This window comes from Eumetopias jubatus, unplaced genomic scaffold (assembly GCF_037043125.1).
Source record: "Eumetopias jubatus isolate StellerSeaLion01/CBP00866 unplaced genomic scaffold, mEumJub1_p1.0 scaffold_14, whole genome shotgun sequence".
NCBI lineage: Eukaryota > Metazoa > Chordata > Mammalia > Carnivora > Otariidae > Eumetopias > Eumetopias jubatus.
Window position 1 is genome coordinate 49,772,261 of NW_028274820.1, and position 24,844 is coordinate 49,797,104.

At 37.1% G+C, this 24,844-nt stretch overlaps 1 protein-coding gene across 2 annotated transcripts in view; it reads right to left on the reverse strand.

Moving 5' to 3' along the window:
- The window catches only part of AGMO (alkylglycerol monooxygenase), a 330,223-nt gene that overhangs the window by 300,123 nt on the left and 5,256 nt on the right, over positions 1-24,844 (reverse strand). For both annotated transcript variants that reach the window (XM_028117298.2, XM_088018484.1), the window contains exon 3: positions 16,347-16,498. In XM_028117298.2, coding sequence (XP_027973099.1) covers positions 16,347-16,498 — 152 coding nt within the window. The remainder of the gene's footprint in view (positions 1-16,346; positions 16,499-24,844) is intronic.

Sequence of the window (24,844 nt, forward strand, 5' to 3'; positions counted from 1 at the left end):
TTTAATTTGCATTTCCCTGATTACATGATGTGCAGCATCTTTTCATGTGCTTATTTGACATCTGTATATGTTCTTTGGTGAGGTGTCTATTAAGGTCAAGTGCACATCTTTCACTTTGGTTGTTGTTCTCTTACTGTTGACTTTTAAGAGTTCTTTGTGTATTTTGGATAATAGTCCCACATCAGATATATCTTTTGCAAATATTTTCTCCCAGTCTGGCTTTTCTTCTCACCCTCTTAACACTGTCTTTCACAGAGCAGGAGTTTTTAATTTTAATAAAGTCCAGTTTGCCAAGTCTTTCATGGATAAGGCTTTTGTTATCATATCTTGAAAGTCCTTGCCATACCCAAGGTCATCTAGGTTTTCTCCTATATTATCTTCTAGGAGATATCTTCTAGTAGTTTTATAGTTTTGCACTTTAAGTCTGTTATGCATTTAGAGTGAATTTTTGTGAATTCAAAGTCTGTGTATAGATTGTTTTTTGCATGTGGATGTTCAATTGTTCTAGCACTATGTGTTGAAAAGACTATATTGATTCCACTGTATTCCCTTTGCTCCTTTGTCAGACATCAGCTGGCTATATTTAAGTGAGTCTATTTTTGCACACTCTCCTCTGTCCCAGTGATCTATCCATCTATTCTTTCACCAATACGACATTGTCTTGATTACTGTAGTTTTTTTTTAAATGTTATTATGTTATGTTAGTCACCATACATCATTAGTTTTTGATGTGGTGATCCACGATCCATTGTTTTCGTATAACACCCACTGCTCCATGCAGTACGTGCCCTCCTTAATACCCATCACCAGGCTAACCAATCCCCCCCTCTCTAAAACCCTGTTTGTTTCTCAGAGTCCATAGTCTCTCATGGTTCATCTCTCCCTCCGATTTCCCTCCCCTTCATTTTCCCTTCCTTCTCCTACTGTCCTCCCTGCTATTCCTTATGTTCCACAAATAAGTGAAACCATATGATAATTGACTTTCTCTGCTTGACTTATTTCACTTAGCATAACCTCCTCCAGTCCCATCCATGTTGATGTAAAAGTTGCGTATTCATCCTTTCTGATGGCTGAGTAATATTCCTTCGTATATATGGACCATATCTTCTTTATCCATTCATCTGTTGAAGGGCATCTCAGCTCTTTCCACAGTTTGGCTATTGTGGACATTGCTGCTATGAACATTGGGGTGCATATGGCCCTTCTTTTCACTACATCTGTGTCTTTGGGGTAAACACCCAGTAGTGCAATTGCTGCGTCATAGGGTAGCTCTATTTTTAAATTTTTGAGGAACCTCCACACTATTTTCTAAAGTGGCTGTACCAACCTGCATTCCCACCAACAGTGTAAGAGGGTTCCCCTTTCTCCACAACCTCTCCAACACTTGTTGTTTCTTTCCCTGTCCATTTTTGCCATTCTAACTGGTGTAAGGTGGTATCTCAGTGTGGTTTTTGATTTGAATTTCCCTGATGGCTAATGATGATGAACATTTTTTTCATGTGTCTGTTAGTCATTTGCATGTCTTCTTCAGAGAAGAGTCTTTTCATATCTTCTGCACACTTTTTGACTGATTTGTTTTTTGGGTGTTGAGTTTGAGAGGTTCTTTATAGATCTTGGATACCAGCCCTTTATCTGTAGTGTCATTTGCAAATATCTTCTCCCATTCTGTGGGTTGCCTCTTTGTTTTATCGACTGTTTCCTTTGATTACTGTAGCTTTGTAGTCAGTCTTAAAATTAAGTAGTGTCAGACCTTCAACTTTGTTATTTTCCTTCAATATTATTTTGGTCATTCTGGGTATTTTGCCTCTTTATAAACTTTAGAATCAGTTTGTCAATATCCACAAAATAATTTTCTGGGATTTTGATAGGGAATGTACTGAATCTATAGATCAAATTGGGAAGAACTGACATCTTGATAATATCAGATCTTCCTGCTTATGATCATGGAATATCTATTTATTTAGTTTTTTAATTGCATTCAGTAGAGTTTTTTTAAGTGTTCCTCACACAGATCTTGTACATGTCTCAGATTTATACATATTTTATTTTTTTTGGATACTAATTTTTTTTTTTTTTTTTTTTTTTTTTTTAGAGAGAGAGCACAGGTGGGGGCAGAGTGGCAGAGGGAGAGAGAGGAAGAGAGAGAATCTTAAGCAGCTTCCATGCCCAGCGCAGAGCCTGACACGGGGCTTGATCTCACAACACTGAGATTATGACCTAAGCTGAAATCAAGAGTTGAACACTTAACCGACTGAACCACCCACCTGTCCCAATGGTATTATGTTTTTAATTTCAAATTCCACTTATTTATTACCATTACAGGGAAACTACTGACTCTTGTATATTAACCTTATATTCTGCAATCTTATTATAATTGTTTATTATTTCCAGGATTTTGGTGTTATTGTTGATTCTTTTGGATTTTCTACATATATAATTATCCCATCCGTAAATAAAGACAGTTTTATTTCTTCCTTCTCAGTTTGCATGCCTTGTATTTCCTTTTCCTGTTATAACATTAGCTAGGATGAAATAGAATTTTTTAATGAAATAAAAATTACTAAAAGAGTAAGAAACTTAATGGTGAATTGGTATAGAAAGTTTCAAATTCACTGAACTATAACAATGATTTTAAAAGATAAATCATATTGTGACTTCTCAATTCACACTGAATAAAATCCACTTCTTTATAATAGTTTATGAGTTCTTGCATGATCTGCCCACATTGCCTCACATTTGATGCCCCTCATCTCTTGCAACATTAATGCTCCCCCATATACCTCCAGCCACAATTATTCCTTGCATTTCCTCAAATGTGCCATATATTCTTTGCCTCAGAGCCTTTGCACTTGCTATTCTTTCTGCCTGGTACTCTCTTTTCCCAGAATCATATGATTCATTCTCTTAAAAAGCTTTAGGTCTGTGCTCAAAACTCACTTTATCAGGCAAATATTCTGGGTCATTGTATATAAAACTGTAATACCCAAACCTATCTGACACTTTCTATTTCTCCTAACCTGCTTTATTAATTTTACTACATATATCACATCCTGACATTATATTAGTAACCTTCATAAGACTGTTTTGGATTTTGACTGAGTATCACATATGTCAATGAAAGTAAAAGTGTAGTAGGACTTCAATGAGTATTTGTTAAATTAATAAATAAACATTACTCCTCTCCTAAAATCTTCCTGGTTTCACATTACATCCATAATAAATCGGCTGTAGGGTAAAGTGGGGAGTATAGCTGAGGACTGACTTACCAGTTTTATTATTGCCAGTCTACAGGATCCTATCTGACCAGAATTCTGACTAACTCCTCAATCTCTTTCCTCCAGTTCCCCAATACGATTTCTTGATATTTCTCAAATTTGTCCAGCATATTCCCTCCTTAGGTACTTTGAACCAGCAGTTTCCTCTGTGTAGAAAGCTCTTTCCTCAGATATTCCTAGGATGCCTTCTTTACCTCATTCAAGTTTCTACTAAAATGCCACCTATCACCTCTATGAGTCCCAAGAGGGGACTTACTAGACACCTGTATCCATCACCCTCTATCCCACAGCACTCCTCACCCCCTTGGCATTATATTACATATGTTTTATATCTGGATTTCCTTCCTTTGATCACAAAGACAGTGGCATTTATTTTTTCACTATTATATACCCAGCGATTAGAATTCCTAGTATACTAGTAGCTTCTCACCTAATATCTGATGAACCACTGAATACCTAGTTCATAGGGTTGTTCTTGACGTAAATAATATAATATGTTGTATTATTAATATAAAACAGCTAGTCTAGCACCTACCAATGTAATAAATATTAATTCAATAATAATAGTAATACTCAAATAGTATTTACAATGTACAAATCACTTTCCTAACTTTTTGCTCATTTAAGTTTTATAGAAACCCTATCATGTGTATAGTATTAATCCCATTTAGTAGATGAAGAAATTAAGACAGATTAATTTGTTCTAACTCTCAATCAATAAGTGGCAACACTAGGAACTGAAATCAGATAACCTGACCCCAGGATCTATGCTTTTTAAAATTCTTCAATAGCTTCCAATAAGTTTAGTTTTAATTATTAGTATTGTTATTAATACTATTACTAGCATCATCTACGTTTTAAACAGAACCCCATCTGTTTTTTATCTATACTGCTTTGAAAAAATTAATCAGTATAATCAGAAATATGGAAATTTAAGAATTAGTGACAATGAGGACAGAGTTTCTTTTGTCAGTTTCAGAGTTCACACTACAATCATCTTTGTATTTCCCCTATTATTATTATTATTATAACTATTAATATCTGTAATCCATAGTAGAATAAACAATCAGTGGCCAGATCTGTTATTAACAAAGGTATCTCTGGTACCTAGTATAGGGTTAGTATAAAATAGGTGACATTAAAAATTTACTGAAAAAATTAATGCATGCATAAAAAGTTTATAACTGTGAAAAAGTCTCTAAGTTAGTTGATAATATTTCCAGGGATCTTCGCTTAGTTAATTCTCTAGTAATTCACAGAGCAGTTTTTCTCACTGTGCTATTTTATTTTTTAATAATTTTTTATTGTTAGGTTAATCACCATACATTACATCATTAGTTGTTGATGTAGTGTTCCATGATTCATTGTTTGTGCATAACACCCAGTGCTCCACGCAGAATGTGCACTCTTTAATACCCATCACCAGGCTAACCCATCCCCCCACCCCCTCCCCTCTAGAACCCTCAGTTTGTCTTTCAGAGTCCATCGTCTCTCATGGTTCGTCTCCCCCTCCGACTTACTCCCCTTCATTCTTCCCCTCCTGCTATCTCCTCCTTTTTTTTTCTTAACATATATTGCATTATTTGTTTCAGGAGTACAGATCCGTGATTCATCAGTCTTGTACACTTCACAGTGCTCACCATAGCACATACCCTCCCCAATGTCTATCACCCAGCCACCCAATCCCTCCCACCCCCCACCATTCCAGCAACCCTCAGTTTGTTTCCTGAGATTAAGAATTCCTCATATCAGTGAGGTCATATGATACATGTCTTTCTCTGATTGAATTATTTCACTCAGCATAACCCCCTCCAGTTCCATCCACGTCATTGCAAATGGCAAGATCTCATTCCTTTTGATGGCTGCATAATATTCCATTGTGTATATATACCACCTCTTCTTTATCCAGTCATCTGTCGATGGACATCATGGATCTTTCCACAGTTTGGCTATTGTGGACACTGCTGCTATAAACATTGGGGTGCACGTACCCCTTCAGATCCCTACATTTGTATCTTTGGGGAAAATACCCAGTAGTACAATTGCTAGATCGTATGGTAGCTCTGTTTTCAACTATTTGAGGAACCTCCATACTGTTTTCCAGAGTGGTTGCACCAGCTTGCATTCCCACCAACCGTGTAGGACGGCTCCGCTTTCTCCACATCCCCGCCAATATCTGTTGTTTCCTGACTTGTTAATTTTAGACATTCTGATGGGTGTGAGGTGGTATCTCATTGAGGTTTTGATTTGGATTTCCCTGATGCCGAACGATGTTGAGCACTTTTTCATGTGTTTGTTGGCCATTTGGATGTCTTCTTTGGAAAAATGTCTGTTCATGTCTTCTGCCCATTTCTTGATTGGAATATTTGTTCTTTGGGTGTTGAGTTTGACAAGTTCTTTATAGATTTTGGATACTAGCCCTTTATCTGATATGTCATTTGCAAATATTTTCTCCCATTCTGTCGCTTGTCTTTTGGTTTTGTGGACTGTTTCTTTTGCTGTGCAAAAGCTTTTTATCCTGATGAAATCCCAATAGTTCATTTTTGCCCTGGATTCCCTTGCCTTTGGCAATGTTTCTAGGAAGAAGTTGCTGTGGCTGAGGTCAAAGTGGTTGCTGCCTGTGTTCTCCTTTAGGATTTTGATGGACCCCTGTCTCACGTTTAAGTCTTTCAACCATTTGGAGCCTATTTTTGTGTGTGGTGTAAGGAAACGGTCCAGTTTCATTCTTCTGCATGTGGCTGTCCAATTTTCCCAACACCATTTGTTGAAGATACCGTCTTTTTTCCATTGGACATTCTTTCCTGCTTCCTTGAAGATGAGTTGACCATAGAGTTGAGGGTCCGTTTCTGGGCTCTCAATTCTGTTCCATTGATCTATGTGTCTGTTTTTGTGCCAGTACCAGACCGTCTTGATGATGACAGCTTTGTAATAGAGCTGGAAGTCCGGAATTGTGATGCCGCCAGCTTTGCTTTTCTTTTTCAATATTCCTCTGGCTATTCGGGGTCTCTTCTGGTTCCATACAAATTGTAGGATTATTTGTTCCATTTCTTTGAAAAAGGTGGATGGTATTTTGATGAAGATTGCATTGAATGTGTAGATTACTCTAGGTAGCACTGACATCTTCACAATGTTTGTTCTTCCAATCCATGAGCATGGAATGTTTTTCCATTTCTTTGTGTCTTCCTCAATTTCTTTCCCGAGTATTTTATAGTTTCCTGAGTACAGATCCTTTGCCTCTTTGGTTCGATTTATTCCTAGGTAACTTATGGTTTTGGGTGCAATTGTAAATGGGATCGACTCCTTGATTTGCCTCTCTTCTGTCTTGTTGTTGCTGTATAGGAATGCCACTGATTTCTGTGCATTGATTTTATATCCTGCTACTTGACTGAATTCCTGTATGAGTTCTAGCAGTTTTGGGGTGGAGTCTTTTGGGTTTTCCACATACAGTATCATATCATCTGCAAAGAGTGAGAGTTTGACTTCCTCTTTGCCGATTTGGATGCCTTTGATTTCTTTTTGTTGTCTGATTGCTGTGGCTAGGACATCTAATAATATGTTGAATAGCAGTGGTGAGAGTGGACATCCCTGCCGCGTTCCTGACCTTAGGGGAAAAGCTCTCAGCATTTCCCCATTGAGAATGATATTCGCTGTAGGTTTTTCATAGATGGCTTTGATGATATTGAGGTATGTACCCTCTATCCCTATACTCGGAAGAGTTTTGATCAAGAAAGGATGCTGTACTTTGTCAAATGCTTTTTCTGCATCTATTGAGAGGATCATATGATTCTTCTTCTTTCTTTTGTTAATGTATTGTATCACATTGATTGATTTGCAGATGTTGAACCAGCCTTGCAGCCCAGGGATAAATCCCACTTGGTCATGGTGAATAATCCTTTTAATGTACTGTTGGATCCTATTGGCTAGTATTTTGGTGAGAATTTTTGCATCCATATTCATCAAGGATATTGGTCTGTAATTCTCCTTTTTGATGGGGGTCTTTGTCTGGTTTTGGGATCAAGGTAATGCTGGCCTCCTAAAACAAATTTGGAAGTTTTCCTTCCATTTCTCTTTTTTGGAACAGTTTCAGGAGAATAGGTATTAATTCTTCTTTAAATGTTTGGTAGAATTCCCCTGGGAAGCCATCTGGCCCTGGGCTTTTGTTTCTTGGGAGATTTTTGATGACTGCTTCAATTTCCTTAGTGGCTATAGGTCTGTTCATGTTTTCTATTTCCTCCTGGTTCAATTTTGGTAGTTGATACATCTCTAAGAATGCACCCATTTCTTCCAGGTTATCTAATTTGCTGGCATAGAGTTGCTCATAAAATGTTCTTATACTTGTTTGTATGTCTTTGGTGTTGGTTGTGATCCCTCCTCTTTCATTCATGATTTTGTTGATTTGGGTCCTTTTTCTTTTCTTTTTGATAAGTCTGGCCAGGGGTTTATCAATCTTGTTAATTCTTTCAAAGAACCAGCTCCTAGTTTCGTTGATCTGTTATACTGTTCTTTTGGTTTCTAGTTCATTGATTTCTGCCTGATCTTGATTATTTCTCTTCTCCTGCTGGGTTTAGGCTTTATTTGCTGTTTTTTCTCTAGCTCCTTAGGTGTAGGGTTAGGTTGTGTATTTCAGACCTTTTTTGTTTCTTGAGAAAGGCTTGCATTGCTATATACTTTCCTCTTAGGACTGCCTTTGCTGCATCCCAAAGATTTTGAACAGTTCTGTTTTCATTTTCATTGGTTTCCAGGAATTTTTTAAATTCTTCTTTAATTTCCTGGTTGATCCATTCCTCTTGGATGCTCTTTAGCCTCCATGTATTTGAGTTCTTTCTGACTTTGCTCTTGTGATTGAGTTCTAGTTTCAAAGCATTGTGGTCTGAAAATATGCAGGGAGTAATCCCAATCTTTTGGTACCGGTGGAGACCTGATTTGTGACCTAGGATGTGATCAATTCTGGAGAATGTTCCATGGGCACTTGAGAAGAATGTGTATTCCGTTGCTTTCGGATGGAATGTTCTGGATATGTCTGTGAGGTCTCTTTGGTCCAGTGTGTCATTATAAAGTCTTTATTTCCTTGTTGATCTTTTGCTTAGATGATCTGTCCATTTCAGTTAGTGGGGTGTTAAAGTCCCCCACTATTATTGTATTGTTGTCGATGTGTTTCTATGCTTTTGTTATTAATTGCCTTATATAATTGGCTGCTCCCATGTTAGGGGCATAGATATTTACAATTGTTAGATCTTCTTGTTGGATAGACCCTTTAAGTAGGATATAGTGTCCTTCCTCATCTCTTATTACCATCTTTGGTTTAAGATCTAATTTGTCTGATATAAGGATTGCCACCCCAGCTTCCTTTTGGTGTCCATTACCATGGTAAATGGTTTTCCAGCCCCTCACTTTCAATCTGGGGGTGTCTTTGGGTCTAAAATGAGTCTCTTGCAGACAGCATATCGATGGGTCCTGTTTTTTAATCAAATCTGATAGCCTGTGTCTTTTGATTGGGGCATTGAGCCCATTTACATTCAGGGTAACTATTGAAAGATATGAATTTAGTGCCATTGGATTGCCTGTAAGGTGACTATTACTGTATATTGTCTGTGTTCCTTTTTGGTCTATGCTGCTTTTAGGCTCTCTGCTTAGAGGACCCCTTTCAATATTTCTTGGAGGGCTGGTTTCATGTTTGCAAATTCCTTTAGTTTTTGTTTGTCCTGAAAGCTTTTTATCTCTCCTTCTATTTTCAGTGACAGCCTAGCTGGATATAGTATTCTTGGCTGCATATTCTTCTCATTTAGTGCTCTGAACATATCATGCCAGTCCTTTCTGGCCTGCCAGGTCTCTGTGGATAGTTGTGTTGCCAATCTAATGTTTCTACCATTGTAGGTTACACATCTCTTCTCCCGAGCTGCTTTCAAGATTTTCTCTTTGTCTCTGAGACTCCTAAGTTTTCCTATTAGATGTCGGGGTGTTGACCTATTTTTATTGATTTTGTGAGGGGTTCTCTGTGCCTCCTGGATTTTGATGCCTGTTTCCTTCCCCACATTAGGGAAGTTCTCTGCTAATATTTGCTCCAATATACCTCCTGCCCCCCCTTTCTTCTTCTTCTGGGGTCCCAATTATTCTAATGTTGTTCCGTCTTATCGTATCGCTTATGTCTCGAATTCTGCCCTCGTGATCCAGTCGTTATTTATCTCTTTTTCTCAGCTTCTTTATTTTCCATCATTTGGTCTTCTATATTGCTGATTCTCTCTTCTGCCTTATTTATCCTAGCAGTTAGTGCCCCCATTTTTGATTGCACCTCATTAACAGCCTTTTTGATTTCGACTTGGTTAGATTTTAGTTCTTTTATTTCTCCAGAAAGGGTTTCTCTAATAACTTCCATACTTTTTTCAAGCCCAACTAGTATCTTTAAAATCATGATTCTGAACTCTAGGTCTGACATCATACTAATGTCCATATTGAGTAGTCCCTGGCAGACAGTGTTACCTCTTGTTCTTTTTGTTGAGGTGATTTTTTTCGTCTTGTCATTTTGTCCAGAGGAGAATAGATGAATGAGAGAACAAAATGCTAACAGGGTAACAACGTCCCCAGAAAATATACTCTAAACAAATCAGAAAAGACCTGAAACCAGCGGAAAAGAAAAGGAAAAAAAGAAAAAAGGAGAGGAAAAAAAGATAAAGATAAAGATAAAAACAAAAACAGAACAAAACAAGAAAAACAGAATATGATCAGATATGGATCAGGCTGGTTCATAGACCAGTGCCACACACTAGATTTTGGGTGTATTTTGGTCTGTTAGAAGAAAGTGCCTCCTAAAATTTTAAAGAAAGAAAGACCTATATATGTACAAAATAAGGGTTGATACGATGAAGGGATGGAATATGACTGTAAAGATGAAAAGTATAAAAGATTTTAAAAAAGGATTTGATAAGAAGGTGTTTGAAAAAAGAAAGAAGAGCATTAAAAAAAAAAGAAAGAAAAAAAGGGGAGAGAATGTGATCAAGCAGGGGACTAGAATAAAGCCATACACTAGATATTTAGGGTATATTTTGCTATGTTAGAAGAAACTGTATCTCAAAATTTTAAAGAGAGAACAACTTATATATATATATATGCCAAAAATAAGGGTAAGTGCTATGAAGGGATAGAATATGACTCTAATAACGAAAAATAAAATGTTTTTTTTAAAAAAGAGATGATAAGATGTTGGTTGAAAAATGGAAAAAGAAAAATTCAAAAAAAAAGTTAAAAAAATTAACTTTGAAAGACTAATGAATCATGGTAAAAAAGCCATGAATTCTATGTGCAGTATTCCCCTAGCGTTGGAGTTCTCCCGTTCTCATTGATTGGTAAACTTGGTCTTGGTTGGCTGTTTCTGCTGATCTTCTGGGGGAGCGGCCTGTTGCCGTGGTTCCCAAATATCTTTGCCGGAGGCGGAACTGCCCCGCCCTTGCTGGGCCAGGCTAAGCAATCTGCTCGGGTTTGCTCTAGGGGGCTTTTGTTCCCTGCAAGTTTTCCATACAGCTTTGGAGGACGACAGTGAAAATGGCGGCCTTCCAATCTCCTCCCAGGAGGAGCCGAGAACTCGGGGCCCCGTTCCTCAGCGCGCCCCCAGAGAAAAGCAGTCAGTCACTCCCGTCTCTCCGGTCTCCGGCCGCACTCCATGCTCACCCGGCCTGTGACCAAGCATTTCTATATCTGGCACCTGACTCGATGTGGAGTCTCCAAACCCAGCAGATCCCTGAGGTGCACTCCCGCGCCTCTCCTCCTTGGGGGGAGGTAGGGGAGTCTCCCCAGATCTGCCGCTTGTCGGGTCCCTGCTGGAGGAGCAGTGGCCCGACTATTGCCGATCACAATTCATGGCAACCCCGAGCTGAGAGCCTGCACCTCAGCTCCGTCTCTGCAGCCAGCTTCCCCGCTCTGATACATGGGAGCTCTGCTGCACTCAGGCACCCGTCTTTCTGTGACCCCGAGGGTCCTGAAACCACACTGTCCTGCGAGGGTTCCACCCCCAGCTTAGCCACTGGAGCGACATCCCTCAGCGGAGCCGACTTCTTAAAAGTTCCCATTTTGTGCTCTGCAGCTCTATCACTTGCCAGAAGCGGCCAACGGAGGCCCCCTCTCCTGCCATCTATCCTTCCTAACATCACCTCAGATTCACTTCTCCGCACATCCTACCTTCCAGAAAGTGGTCGCTTTTCTGTTCAGAGAGTTGTTGCTATTCTTTTCTTTGATCTCCTGTTGAGTTTGTAGGTGTTCAGAATGTTTTGATCCCTATTCAGCTGAATTCCTGAGACCAGACAAAATCCAGGTCTCCTACTCCTCCACCATCTTGCTCCTGAAACTCTTATTCTTTATTATCAAGTATATGACTTGATATCTCAATGCATCCATACTTTTAGCAACTGGATGAGGGCCCAACTTTTGTTTCAAATGTGCTTTTCATATATCACCCACATATAGAATCTAAGTACACCAAAGGAAATTCAGACTGTGGCTTTAAGGGTGACCACAACTGCCTGGTGATAAAAATAAGCTATTTCTAAGAGGAAGACTCCTTCAAATGGCTCTTTCTGAGGGGAAATAATAGTAATCTTTCAGTACATATATATTTTAAGTGTTCCTATGGACAAATGTTTAGTATCAGAAGCAGAGTAATGCTTCTTTCATTAAAATGAACTCAGAGGAAAATGGTTGATATAGGTGACATGTTTTTTAGTAAAAAGTAATGATAAGAAATTGGAGGTCTTAGGTAAGTTGATGGGAATTCCAAGGCTCCCCTCATGGATGTTCTGAATGATGACGACTCCAAGGACTGAGAGAAAGTAATAAATCATGGGAAGAGGTGAGAGGAAGTACTGTAACTTAGGCCAACACACACTGGACATCACTCTCAGTGATCCAATACGAATAAAATCACACTATGTTCTCAAAATAAAGAGTGAAATATAATATATAGCAAAGAGCTACAAAACATTAGGTATGTTCTGGTATTTTTTTTAAAAAGAAACATAAATGTAGCTGAATTTAAGTCACCTATTCTTCAATAGAGACCACAGTCCTTACTATCAGAAAATAAAATTTTTTAATCAATACATCTGCTTATTTTACTTATTTAAACAGTAGTAGAAATGAAGATGGTCTAAATTCAACCCCTGTTAAAAGTCAGAAAGGAATGAAAAAAAAAAAACAAGTTTAATAAGTCATCCACAGAGGCCCACTTAATCACCATAAAATTGTAGGAATTAATGTAAATAATTCATTTATGAATTATGAATTTACAGAAAAATTATGATCACTCACCTTATTTAGATACAGAAAGCGACAAAGAGAAACTGAACTACACAGTTTACTTGCTGAGTAAAAGAATGAAGAGTTTGAGGGGATTCTATAGATTCTTATTATAATAATTTTATGGATGAACATTTTTATTTCAGAAATGAATTAAATCATATTATAGCCTAAATGTGTAATCAATGCCTCAGAATGGGATATTAAAGGTATAGTCAGGGTGAACTTCAATTTACAACCCTATATAATATGTGGGGAGGTTGGCTTTATCAGTCAGAATCCAATCAGGAGATAAAAATCCACCAATAGTTTGAAAAAGAAAAAGTTAATATAAAGAATTATTAATTGATAAAAAAAGGCATTAACTACTGAAAGAGGGAAACAGGGAGTAGTTCAGTGGTACAGAAGTAGCACCTATGAAGACAGTTATTGCCTATGGAGCTGAGAGAGAATGAACAAAGCAGGCATGTATAAATTTAGGAAAATTCCCCTCCCCCCACAACCACCAAGTCTAAGAGTCAGACATCTTTGGAGAGGTTGTGGCTACCACAGGAATTCTGGTGGAGACAGAAAGACATGCTAGAGTATACAGACCCCAGAGGGAATATATTACAGGCAGTCCTCTGATGTGGTCCCCCAGAGGGCAAAGGATCTTACCAAAAGTTATAGGCTATAACTAAACCATGGGGTGAATACTACCAAGATCCCTGGGCATCAATCTGCTAAGTGCCACATGAAAAACAGCACTCTGGGAAATGGAACAAAGCCCCTGCTGTCCTGGCTCTGTAGTATCCTCCCAATCTTTTAAATTGACAAAGGCTAACATCAAGTGAACTTGCAAAGGAGAAATGTCTGTAGGATCCACCTCTGGTAAGTGTTTATGCTTACAGTCACAAACAATAATTTGTTGGTTCTTATTTCTAAATTGGGTTAATCATTATATCATTCTGATTTCAAACTATTCACTAAGAAATCATACTGATGGGATTGTTTACTAATTTAACTTTTTTTGAACTATAGATAAAGTATGTAAATTTTAAGTATGCAACTCAACATGTTTCTTACAAGTACATGCACTCATGTAGCCACCACCCAAGACAAGACCCAAGTCCATAACTAGCACTCTGGAAGGCTCATTCTTGCTCTTGCTGAGTAGTGATCATTTACATTTTAAGTGTTCCCTTAAAAACCTTTACTCGATTTTTTACATGTTTAGTATAACTAATAGGAAAGACAAACAAAAATAATGCGTCCTTTTGTATTGGAGACTAAGCATGCCAGAAGCTACTTTTAATTTAAGACCTATTTCATTGTGTCATTTTACATTTCTTTCTAACGATGTCAAGGCACTTTATAGAAGTTATTGTGCTCCTCTTCTTTTTCTGTAAGTTGACAATAATTAGCAATTCATTTCTCACTATTCCAGAGGAAAAGGGAATGAAATTTAGATAACATAAGAGACTCAAATATCCCTCTGTTCTTTTGTACAGGAATAGAAATCGAATTCAAGGTTTTGAGAATTAACTCTTTTCCATACTCTTAATGTGAAAAAATTCTGCATTTATACAAACCAAATAACAAAAACCCTAAAAGTAATTTGGACTACTAAAGAAATAGTTTATATACATGTAAAAATAAAAAGTATATATTGTTTCTTCAAAACTCATAGCATTTAACATATCAACAAATGTGGAATGGATTTTTAGTTTATTATTTTATTACAAGTAGTAAAAGGAAAGTAACACATTAAGTAGGAAAAGAGGGATTTTTCTTATATTTTAGGTCAACATTAGAATTTTAGAAGTCTTCAAACTTCTCAGTTAAATAAATTTGACTAATTATTCAGTATGACCTCAGCAACCTCAGAGCCTCAAGAAATTTGATATTATAAGTTTTTCTTACTCCTGTGTACTTCTAGGTTTCTAAAAATCCATTTTAATATTTTACATTATTATCACATAAAATTTAGAAGTCAGCTATCATATTGAAGGTTGATACATTCAACTACTAATTTATTTTTTTCCTATGAGCTTTCCCTCACAAGTCAAAAGTCCTTAAATTTAGATTAGACTTCATAGCCTGAAGGTGGTGAGTATTTTTCCAGAAGGTTTTCAGATTTTTTTTAATGCCTGCCTCCACTGGATTTGGCTCAAAATTTTCTAATGGCAAGCATACTTTAAACAGCCTTGATTCCATGTATTTAATACATTATTTTACTTTATTGCTCTTCCCTAACTGAGAGCACTTAATAATACACATATTTTTAAAAGTTTTATATTTGGTAATATTTTGTTGGTTCTTTGTTTCCTGTTATAATGGGCTTTTAAAGATTAAGCGAATTTGCAGATTTCCCACACAAACACATCTGTACAGGACAGTGTGATATTAGAAGGCTCCTGCAATTAAGTAATACAACGTAAATGCTTTCTGCATTACCCATTTGTTGTATAGAAAATGAGGAAGCTTGCCAATGGGTTTATCTTAGGGAGAAAACTACTATTTTGAAATAAAATGCAAAGTTTACTACATGACCATATTTTATTCCTAGTCATGTTCAATTTGGGAGTATCCTCTTGCATTTATATTCAAGGAAATGATGTCAGGGGCTGACCTATTATTTTCCAAGACAAAGGTTATCACACACAAAATAAATAACTTTTTCTAGTTAATATATTCCCTTCAAGTGGTTTTAAGGAATTAACATTCTTTATAGTTTGATTATATGTACGTGTTTAAAATACTTAACAAAAATAATGCTGCATTTAAAATTTTGCTGCCTTAAGCATAATGTTTGCCTGTGTTGCTCCCATTTCCTTCATCCTCTTTTGGGAAGGATGTTTGGTCACCATACTCCTACACACATTGCTCGGTTATGCACCCTGATCTCAGGTCTCCTTGCCCTCTCCCATCTACTTTTTATTATTATTCCAGATTTCTTCCTCTTCCTTCCTTCCTCCCCACCCACTCAACCCAACCACCCACTGAAATGCTCAGTTCTACTCTTCAGTAGGTTTTCAAAATTAGTACTTTCCCCCATTTCCCTTCAGAAATGCTTTTGCATGCCTTCTTCCTCCTTAGAGACCACTTGCTCACCTCACCTTTACAATCATTCTCCAATCTCTACTTAGCCTTACAGAGGTTTAGATTGTTTCCTCTTCCTCCATTTCCCTTTTCATAACAAAACATTCCTTTGGAACGTACAGCTACCAGTCCCAAAAAGCAGACTCAGGGAACCAGTGCAGTAAGAGGGCTTTATATTAGATGAGAAATTTTGCAAAACTATGGTAATACTGAAATGCATTATGGTTAGTGCCTAGATGATTACATTTTCATTTGCAATGTGGACTTACTGCCAAGAACCTGAATCAAGCTTATGTGTGACAGCACACATTACCTAGGATTCCAGAGCTCTTCTGAATGACCATTGATAACTGTGATGCGAAGTCATATTATGTGCAAGAGTCTGGAGACTCTGCCAAGGCATGTCATAATAAGAAAAATGGGAGGCAGTGTATTAAAGAGTAATGCCACAGTCATCACTTTCTCAACTTTTTTACAAGTTAGATACAGGAGGTGTGAAAAATGTATCTCTAATAATTTCACTTTTTTTCAAAAATGACTAGATTGTTTCCATTTAAATTTCAAATGAAACTTTCATCATTAATCTTTATAGGCTATAAAATAAGCCATGTTATTCATTTATTCATTCATTCAATATTTACTGAATACCTACTATGAGCAAACAAAATTCAACATAAATTATCAATAAAATCTTGATTTGCAACTTACCATGGGCCATGCGATGGAACCAGTAGTAGCCAAAATCAACTCCTAAGAAAGTTAAATACCAAGTCCATGGAGAATGCCAAGGCAAACTGATGAGCCTGTAGTTCTCCCAGATATAAATGTAAGTGGTCAGTTCGATGCTCCTAGAAAACAAGCTGGAAAAATAAAATTCACAGACAATGATTATACCACATTTTAAGTGTAAAATTATACTAAAACATTTTAGGTAACATTTAAAAATTAGGGTATTCATATATAAAAATAAAATTCTTTCTCTCTTTTTTTTCTCACTGTTCTATCCTACCTTTTAGAAGGCTCACTCTCACATGGTGCCTCATAGTTATCATGGATGCCAGCTATTTACACTCTCAATTTCATGGAATTTAGGATGCCATTCTTTTTTTTAATGTCTCTTAAAATACCTCCATGGAACCCATTCAACATAAATATGACAAAATTACAACTTACTTTCTGTGACCTTCCTTTACAAATCTTAATGAAGAGCACAATAAGGGTGCTTTATAAAGGAACTATAAAAAGTATAAAGTTTAAAGGGGACTGCAGAAATGCCTACTGCCTTAAAATATTTTAATCCCATAAAATTTGCCTTTAGATTAAAGTTGCTTCTGGCTATTCTCTTTATTTCTCTCTATTCCCTCCTTCTCTCTTTGGCACACACACATATACACATACTTTTATGTTTTTAGATGTTATAGTTAGGATCACAAATTGGATTCTCACAGCATTTCAATAATTCTTTTTTTTTTTATTTTTTTTTATTTTCATTTATTTATCAGAGAGAGAGAGACAGAGGCAGGCTTCCCGCAGAGCCGGGAACCCGACGCGGGGCTCGATCCCAGGACCCCGGAACCATGACCCGAGCCGAAGGCAGACGCGTTAACGACTGAGCCACCCAGGCACCCCTCAATAATTCTTGTAGTAATATAAATTACAACTCTCAAGATATAAGGGAATAATGTGTTCCTAGAAATAAAGTATAAAAACCTAGTTACCACAATAGGCATCACATTATACCAGAGTGCTATTTTTTTTTTTTTTAAACATCTTATTTGCTCACGTCAGAGAAGGAGAGAGAGCACAAGCAGGGGGGAGCTGCAGGCAGAGGGAGAAGCAGGCTCCCTCCTGAACAAAGAGCCCGATGTGGGACTCGATCCCAGGACCCTGGGATCATGACCTGAGCTGAAGGCAGATGCTTAACCAACTGAGCCACCGAGGCATCTCTCAGAGTGCTATGGTTGAGAAGATGAGAAACAATAGGTGTTGGTGAGTATGCGGAGAAAAGGGAACCTTCGTGTACTGTTGGCTGGAATGTAATTGGCACAGCCGCTGTAAAAAACAGTATGGCAGTTCCTCAAAAAATTAAAAATAGAAATGCCATATGATCTAGTTAAGTCCACTGTTGGGTACTCACCAAAGAAAATGAAAACACTAATTTGAAAACATATATGTATCCCTTTGTTTATTGCAGCTTTACTTTCAATAGATGAGATATGGAAAAAACCCAAGTGTCCATCAGTAGATGAAAGGATAAACATAATGTGGTCAGTAGGGGCGCCTGAGTGACTCAGCTGGTTAAACGTCTGCCTTCGGCTCAGGTCATAATCCCAGGGTTCTGGAATTGAGCCCCGCATGGGGCTCCCTGCTCAATGGTTAGTCTGCTTCTCTCTCTCCCTCTGCCCCTCCCCACCCCACTTGTGCTCTCTCTCTAGCTCTGTTCTCTCTCTCAAATAAATAAATAAAATCTTAAAAGAAAAGTTGTGGATATATATACAATGGAATATTACAGGGCCATAAAAAAAATGAGATCTTGCCATTTGGGACAACCACAGATGGACCTAGAGAGGACAATGTTTAATGAAATAAATTAGATAGAGAAAGACAAATACTACATGATTTCACTTACATGTGGAATCTAAAAAACAAAATAAACAAAACTTTGAAAAAAGATTCATAAATACAGAGAACAAACTAGTGGTTGCCAGCAGCAGCAGTTGGAGGGATGGGTGAAATAGGTGAAGGGGATTGAGAGGTACAAACTTCTAGTTATAAAATAAATGTAAGGGATGAAAACTACAGCATAGGAAATATAGTCAATAATACTGTAATAGCTGTGTATGGAGACAGATGGTAACTACACTTATCATGGTGAGCACTGCATAATGTACAGAACTGCAGAATCACTATGTTATACAATTGAAACGAATATAAAACATTGTATGTCAACTAGACATCTATTTTAAAACAAATTTTTTAGGGGGACCTGGGTGGCTCAGTCGGTTAAGTACCTGCCTTCAGCTCAGGTCATGATCCCAGGGTCCTGGGATGGAGCCCCACACTGGGCTCCCCGCTCAGTGTAGTCTGCTTCTCCCTCTCCCTCTGCTTCTCACCCCTGCTCATGCTTTCTCTCTCATGCTCACTCTCTCTCTAATAAATTAAATCTTAAAAAATTTTTTTTCAAAAACTAGTTAAAAGAAATAATTGTTTTTAAAACCCTGACACCAGAATATGCCTTGCCACCTATGCTACCAAGTTTCTATACATTATTATTTCAAGAACTTTCCAAAAAATACATCATATACTTCAATTTTATTAAGTGTAGCATTTTCTCTTGGAATTATCTGTGATCAAATTTAAGTTTAAACTAAAGATAATAATGCCTTTATCACTTCTATAAATTTGGTTGAATGAATGTTTTCTTTATCTTTATCATTAATATGTAAAATAAATCAATCATTCTATTTAATAAAGATTCATTTATAAACCATGAACAAATGAGGAAATTGTTAAACATTCTAATTTTAAATAAAAGCTGAAGAAGCTCAAATTGGTTATGTTATTAAAATTCACCATTTTTTAGTAGTATTTCCCTCTACACAGTGAGTATCTGTGAATTAGCATGTAACTGAGTCTTTTGAAGATATGGGCCTTTAATTTTAATCTACTTTTAACCTTATGATATGACTATAACTATGACTTAATAACATTAAAATTGTTTCATATGTTGAATGCTGCAAGTTATTAATGTGTAACATAAAACACTGTAACATAAATCACTTCACAACAGCATTAATACAAATAATGAATAGAAATGTCAAATGCCTACATTTTTGAAAAGGACTACTCATTATCAGATCTTAAAACCCAATTTTCAATTTGATATTATTGTTGGTTCTTAAATTAGCCCCTCTATGTGGAGAGCAAAGAGAAACCAAAGAAAGTGGCACACCACTCCAGAATAGTGGGTGGTAGTTTTAATAAGCAAAGAAATTTACATAGAAGGCTTGTCTTGGGCAGCCTCAAGATAAGTAGATCTCTGTACCTGCCTGCTAGTCACATATTCAGTCCAGATGATCTCAACACCTTACTCTCTGAAGGCTTCATCCTTAAAACAGCTGCTAGTACGGGAATAGTAGCAGAATATACATTCCAAGGACAGCAGAAAGGTAAGGAGACTCTGATTGCCTGAGTCCTGTTCGAGGGTCATCCAGTAGATACATCCTGTCAATGATCTTCTCCAACAATTATTTGGCTAGAAAGAGCAGTTTTGTCCCTGAGTGTGAGTCTTGACCAAAGGAAACTGCCTATGGAGAATTCCTGCCACAACCCAGGCCATGCTCTGGATATTTCAGAATCCCTATCGAAATGGCTCTGGGCTGCTTGTAGGAACTGCATGGGCCTCTTTCTTGGTCCAGTCCTCCAGAGAGCCAACCTATGCAGGTGTGTAAACTATTATACATGACAAGGTAATCCAGAGTTGCTGTTTTAGATATGCAGAAAGAACCAGGACAAGCATTCTGGGATGTTCACATACAAGAGTTTGGGGTCTGTCATGAGCTAAAACAGGCTATGGGCCAGGGGCTCCCACACTGTTCTGGAACTCTGAGGAATCCAAAAACTCAAAATGTAAAACTTGTCATCCAATTTGTTATCCATATGATTTATTATTGTGCTCATGGCAAATTATGCTCAGAGACTGTCTTTGCTAATAATTTACTTAAGGCAGGTTTACTGTGGGAATTATAATTTATAATAATAATATCTCACAAGCCAGTAGCATACAGGATCATGCCTCTTAGTAAGTCAGTAAAGAAATAAAAACTCCAAACCAGTGACAGATTAATTACACTATTGTTTTAGGTGAAGGAGAGATGGAAGAAATAAAGTCCAGATTTAGTGAACCCTTTCTATGGGTTGGTTCTTGGAAGAATTAGCTGAGCCAACCAAGAACTGATGTCTAGCTGCCAGCACAAATTGAAAGTCCCTGTTGCTAGAGCACAGGGCTGGCAGAACAAAGGCACCAGTGTTGGTGGGCAAGATGATTTCTTTCATGGGGCCGCTGCAGTTTCCACCACTGCCAGCAAAGAGTAGCCTTGCCATGGCAGGAGCTCATGTCCCACCGTCTTCAGCGAGCGATTTAAGTCAGCAAAGAGTAGCCTTGCACAGGCTGAATGTTTGCTTTAAGTCCTCACAAATTCTTGATATTTAAAGTTTAAATGTCCATTATATTTTCTGTTTATATCAAAAACACTCAGGAGCACAGCAATTATGATGACATTGTCCTGACAAGGCTTCCTCAATGTACAGGAATTTACTCTTAGATCAAAGCAACTTCACTTGAGCCTTAAAAAAGCAGATCTGCAATCATGACAAACTAATATACAACATTTATCAAGGTAGGGATAGAACAAATTTTATCCTAAAGCATGTTAGCTTGGTTGGCAACTTTCACATATTTAGACAAGGGCTTCTTAACAGTGTCATTGCAGACATTTATTCAAGATTGTGCTTTGTTGTTGGGGTCTGTTCCATGGAAACAGTTACTCAAATTATGAGATCTTAAAACTGATCCCTAGTATCCATTAATAGAGGATTAACCATATAAAATTCAACTTTTAGAAAAAAAATAGTGAATAATATCAATTTTGTTTGGCTCAATCTAACAATTTTTCTAAAATAGGGATTCTAAACTTTGGTATTATTCCCATTTGGGCCATATAATTCTTTGTTGTGAGGGCCTGTCCTGTGAATTATAGAATGCTTAGCAGCATCTCTGGGTCTCTATTTTTTTAAAAGATTTATTTATTTTAGAGAGAGAGGAAGAAAGGGAGGGAGAGCAGGGGAGGGGCAGATGGAAAGGGAGAGAGAATTCCAAGCAGACTCCTCACTGAACACAGAGCCTGATGCAGGGCTAAATCCCACAACCTGAGATCATGACCTCAGCCGAAACCAAGAGTCAGATGCTTAACTGACTGAGCCACCCACATGCCCCCCTGGATCTCTATTTACTAGATACTGGGAGCACAGCCCTGCAACCCAGTTATGACAACAAAATGTCTAAATATCTCTTGAGGGACAAAATTGTCCCACTCAATAACCCTAAAAAGAGACTGATCCAGGAAGAAAAAAAAATAAAACTTAGAAAGTACAACAGAAATTTGAAATAATCTATAGCTTTTTACATAAGCTTTAGTACATGCTGTTAAGGCAGATCACTTACGGATTCACTGAATCAATCAATAAATTCAAGTTAAGAGCCTGCTGGGTGCCAGGTACAACATGAGACTGGGAGGACACACTGGTGAACAAGGCGCTCATAATCACCTGTCTCATCAATGTTCCATCCGTTCAGAACCTTTTTTTAAAAGGTGCTATCTCGTTTGTCAGTTCCACAGACAATTGAAATAGGCTTTAAAGACACTAAGACTTTAATAAAAGAAAGAGGGGCCCTGGAAAACTTCCACTTAACAAAACAAAAAGAACCTGCCTGCAATTGAAATACATTTTTATTTCCTGTACAGGTGCCAGGTCTTGAGCAGACAACCAATTTATTACTCTGTCAACTTACTTATTAGGGTTGACACAAATCGAGCTGAAATATGCCTGACATACTACAGTCAAGACTTTTTTTTTCACACTTTAGCAAGAAGCCAAACCTTCCCCATAGCAAAGGGAAAGAGGGGAAAAGCTGTGGGAATTAAATTCCCTGCTTTCTATCAGCAAGATGAATATGATCCTATTCCATTATAAATGGGAAAAAACAGCCATGAAGTGCCCACAACTAAAAACAATTCAGCAAAGGGATACAGCTGGGAAATGATTATCAAGCTCTGGAAAGCCCTTGATTGCAGGAAATAGCACCTACATTTTCAAAAATGTTCCCACCAGACCCTGAATCATAAACCAAATCTCCTTCCTCTTTTTTCTTCCCAATTCCTCTGTCCTCTCCCAGCCCTGACCCCCAGCATATGACTCTGCACTGTGGAATTCAAACTTCAACTCTCTCAACTCCATCCTGTGGGAAGAGACATATGTAATATGTATGAATGTAGTGAGCTTACTTTATCATGTGGAGATGAAATTGTGGGAGGCAGAGGGGTTTTGCATAACCAAATACTAGATCCTTTTTACTCAATAAGTTTGAATCAAGACAAAGAAAATGGCCTAAATATAAGGAGACATGAGAATCCTCTAATTAGCAACCTGCCTTTATAGAGGCTTTCCTCCCATTGTCTTTTTTTCTTCATAATTTCTCCCCAAAGAGTTACTTTCTCTTGTGTCTGAGGTATGTCTTTGGTAAACGAAAGGTAGCATTTTTTTTTATAACATTTCTCTCAAAACTAGAAAATTGTCCTGTCAAGGTTTAGTTACTGTAAAATCTGGCAAGGTACGAAATTGCTATTCCTGGACTGATTGTGAATTTTCTAAAAAATGATGAAGTTAATTTATAATGTTGAGACTTAAGAAGGATCAGTGCATTAGAATAAACATTAATTGGAGGTTGAGAATTACAAAGCTATGCAGTTCTCAAAGTCATCTCAGTTTGAAAGTACCCATCACCAAACGCAGAAAGTTAACATTGGATGCGTTGTCCACCCTTCGGCATCTCAGGGCTAATTTAAGACATGAGAAAATTAGGCTAAAAGGACCCTAAAATTCTCTAACTCTCAAATATTCCTATGCTCTAATCATTAATCAAGTGAAATTTGATGTAATACTCTTATCGTAAACTTAAAATTTCAAAGAGACTTTCAAAGTGAAATTTTGTACTCAGTACTCATGGATATCTGCCAATCTATACTATTTCATCACTGTCATTAGAGCTGCGTGTACTGGCTGATTTGGCCAGATAATGCAAAATCGAAGAAAATCAGTAGGACATTTTTGTTTTTAATAATCCTGTCTTATAAATCAGAAAATAAACCAGTATTTGAATGGGATCATTCTAAATCTCCTTTCAAACTTCACAAAGTTATAAACAAATATAGTTGGACTAGTATATACTGATTTTTTCCAAGAAATTTTGTTGTTTATTTATTTCAAAATCGCTTAAACCTAGTCCAGGGACTTGCCCTATCGGTAAAGCTACTGCCACTTTTGCTCCATCTAGTGGAATATTGATTTTCGCTCAGTATTAACAGAATACGTAATACAACCTTTACCTCCTGAAGACAGACAACATCTGTACTGCTTTTTCTTACTGTGAAATGACGTTACATTGATGAAGCAATCACTTAATTTCTTTTTATAACCACCACAAAAACCATCGACCTTTATAAATACAACATGGTAAATTTGGAAGAAGCAAATTTGCTACATTCTTTACTTTGCACGAAGTAAATTACTTGAAGTAATTCCATTTCTCTACTGAGTAAGTACAAGGAACCTTGCTTGCAGGGAAGGTTAGTCTAATAGCAATCTCTGAAGTTCCACAATTAACAGCAAAGACAGAGTCTATTTATAAAGTTTGAGGTAAAAGTTAAGAGGAAATGAAGCCTTCTCCATAGCAAATATAATTAACAAACCAACAAGTTTTAAAAATGTATTTTCTTCACCTGGAGTGTTAATAAAAAGTTACACTAATATATTAATATTAATAGTAAAATATCATTATTAACATTACATAAATGCATTTATATCTTATTTGGACAATGAGTAGCTATTGATTAAAGTCCTCATCCAAAATGAGAGGTACGGATCTGTTAGTAGTCTGATGTCGCCAAAGGCCGTACTACTTCTGATACTACAGTCTAGTATAAAAACCCAGAATACAATTTTCCTTTATTCTCCAATCCCACCCCAAGGAGTCAAAGTATTTTAAAGAAGTTTAATTTCCTCCTCTTTAATTTTTTTTTTTTTTTTAATGAATTGAAATTTTCTTGTCAGGAATGGAAAATTCCGTGGCAGTCCTGGCCAGTAAAACGGTGCATATGTATGTTTCAACATTGTGGAGCTAGCTCCGTAGTAAAAATTGGCAATGACCCATATGTATTAAAAGTGGAGTGTCCCCAACTCATTTGAAAATTTACCTACTTAAATTATCCCTCAACCTATTGCAATTTGATTTATAATCTGCTGTTTCAACAGACTAAATGAACCCATTAAAAACAAACATACTGTAGATATTTATATCGGGAATAAAACTTCTCTGGGGAGGATGCAATTTATGGAAGCAGAAACATTGGAAGGAAGTAACAAATTGA